This window comes from Trypanosoma equiperdum (assembly GCF_001457755.1).
Source record: "Trypanosoma equiperdum strain OVI genome assembly, contig: ctg_1074, whole genome shotgun sequence".
NCBI lineage: Eukaryota > Euglenozoa > Kinetoplastea > Trypanosomatida > Trypanosomatidae > Trypanosoma > Trypanosoma equiperdum.
The window spans coordinates 44,444-46,598 of record NW_027123032.1 but is presented as its reverse complement, the minus strand read 5'-3'; the positions used below and the strand labels follow the sequence as shown (position 1 = coordinate 46,598).

The following is a 2,155-nucleotide window of genomic DNA, read 5'->3' as shown; positions in this document are numbered from 1 at the left end:
AAAGAAAGGAGGATCACAGTATTTAAAAAAAACCAACAAAAAAGAAATCAGAAAAGGCGATATGTTATTATTGAATACATGTCTAATATATATATATATAGGTGGAAACATTTATGTGAGGGACAGTATACCCAATAAAAGAGGTAATGGGAAACAAAAAAGAAAAGACAAAAAAAGAGATTCCGGAAAAAGGCTCAGTATATTTACTCAGCGTTCCTGAGTAAATAAATATATGCCCTTTTCAATTCACACAATGAAACTTAACGCGTCCTCCCTCATTCCCTCGAGCTGCTACTTAAATTGTTCATAATAGAACTTAGACAGGCTTCACAACCTGCTCTCTTCTATCTGGTCAGTCGTGGGAATGAAAAAATTAAGAAATATGGAAGCCAAAACACTACGACTACCCAAAGGAGCTCACTTCGCTAAGTGATACATCATTCGTTCCTTCAACTGGCGTTCATTCTTATCTTTCTCATCACCAGTGCTGCATTCCCAAAACATATACAAGAGGACAGCCAACAAAAGGATGAAAATAGACACGAGGCTGAAATACCAAGGCGTCACCACGGGATCGATACTCCACCTGGGGACAAAAACAAGTATCAGAGCGGCTAACGGCCATGCAATTTGCTTTATGATAGAACACATAGTCACACTATACTGATTGAGGTATGCTGATCCAACGTAACTGAGGAGAACACCTGAAGTGTACATGACAAATGGGGGTAAATTGTTATCACACGTAGCGACGCACCTCCCACCAGCAATGAGGTTGTTCCAAGCATCGCCAATGCTGTTGCTCTCGCCCCACGGTTTTACCCCATCGAGTGGAAGAAATGCTAAAGTTCCAGCAAAGCGGAACAATAACATTATGGTTAGCATGACAATTTTCACGCTTGTTCCCCTTCCCTGTCGTAAACGCTTAAGCGCAGTACGCGCGACGTCCTCAGGTTCCTGTGCCGCCGGAATATTGCCCATCTCGACGGCAAGTTGGTGGTTTCCGTTACCAACCCCGAGGGCCAACACGTTTTGGGCACTCAACAAGGTAGATTGGGAGCCCATTGAAGGTACCGCAGTTCCCCCTCGAGCGCGAATCTTGTACAATTCGTCGAATTTTGGGTCGTATGTAAATTTTAACATATAAACCGCCTGCATCGCGTTCACCAACGAACTCAACGCTACTGCAACCAAGTAGATGCTTGCCCACCAAGAGTTCTTTCCAATCTTGTTGAATCCATGCTTCAGGTCAAAAATTGAGGCCACAAGGATTCCAGCGATAACGAACGCAAGTGAAATGAGAAGCCATGGGCTACCGTATGACCTTTTGTCTTTAAGGAACATCTTCGTAAAGAGGGTTGCGAATAACGGGGCTGCGGGTTTTACCAGCGCGGCGAGCGCATTCGGTGTCTTAATAACGGAGTATACACCGACTCCGCTCTGTATCGCATCTATGCATCCAATGCGGAAGAGCATGACGAGGGACTGGCAGCAAAACGCAAATCGAAGCGACGGAGTTGTGAAAAAGATAAAGAGCAACATTACAGTCACCATGAACGCAGCCAATAGTATCGATGGAAGTACCAACGTTGCTAGTGTTCCCGGCGTTTTACCATTTGGAAATTTCGAATGCCAGTATTTGATGCTAATAATTTCAATGAAGTGCCCGACTATAACAACAGTAATAATAACGAAGATGCATATCATTTCAAGCCATGAAGTATTGCGAAAGCGTTCATGTAACCTCCTGACAGACTCAGACAGGGACGCTGGTGCATTTCTCGACTGTGGTTGCGCCGGACTTAGAACTTGCGGGGGTGGCGGCTGGTCGGTCGGCGAAGGTCCTTTCAAAGGATTGGCTTGTGTGCTTCCATTCACTGCTTCCTTCAGCTCCTCTCTCGGGAACCACGACGGTTGCAGAAGTGTCACACCGTCGTTGTTTTGAGTGTTCTCAGCTTTCTCCGACGAAATTGGGGATAGCTTAACGCCCTCTGTAATGTAGGCATTCGAACATTCAACGCCGCCGTTGGTGCTCATTTCCCTCACGTAAGAATAAACAGTTCCTCTGAGGCAACCCTTTCCTTGCTATGTAACCCACGATGCAACCCTGCTGGGAATCCGCTTGTCTAATCGAAATTGGTACGGAAATCCATAT

At 45.3% G+C, this 2,155-nt stretch overlaps 1 protein-coding gene across 1 annotated transcript; it reads right to left on the bottom strand.

Moving 5' to 3' along the window:
* Positions 1-417: 417 nt before the first annotated feature.
* TEOVI_000548700 (uncharacterized protein) lies at positions 418-2,037 on the bottom strand (the record flags this gene model as incomplete). Its single annotated transcript, XM_067220201.1, has 1 exon — positions 418-2,037. One exon carries the CDS (start codon positions 2,035-2,037, stop codon positions 418-420), a length of 1,620 nt encoding a protein of 539 aa, XP_067076302.1.
* Positions 2,038-2,155: the final 118 nt, after the last annotated feature.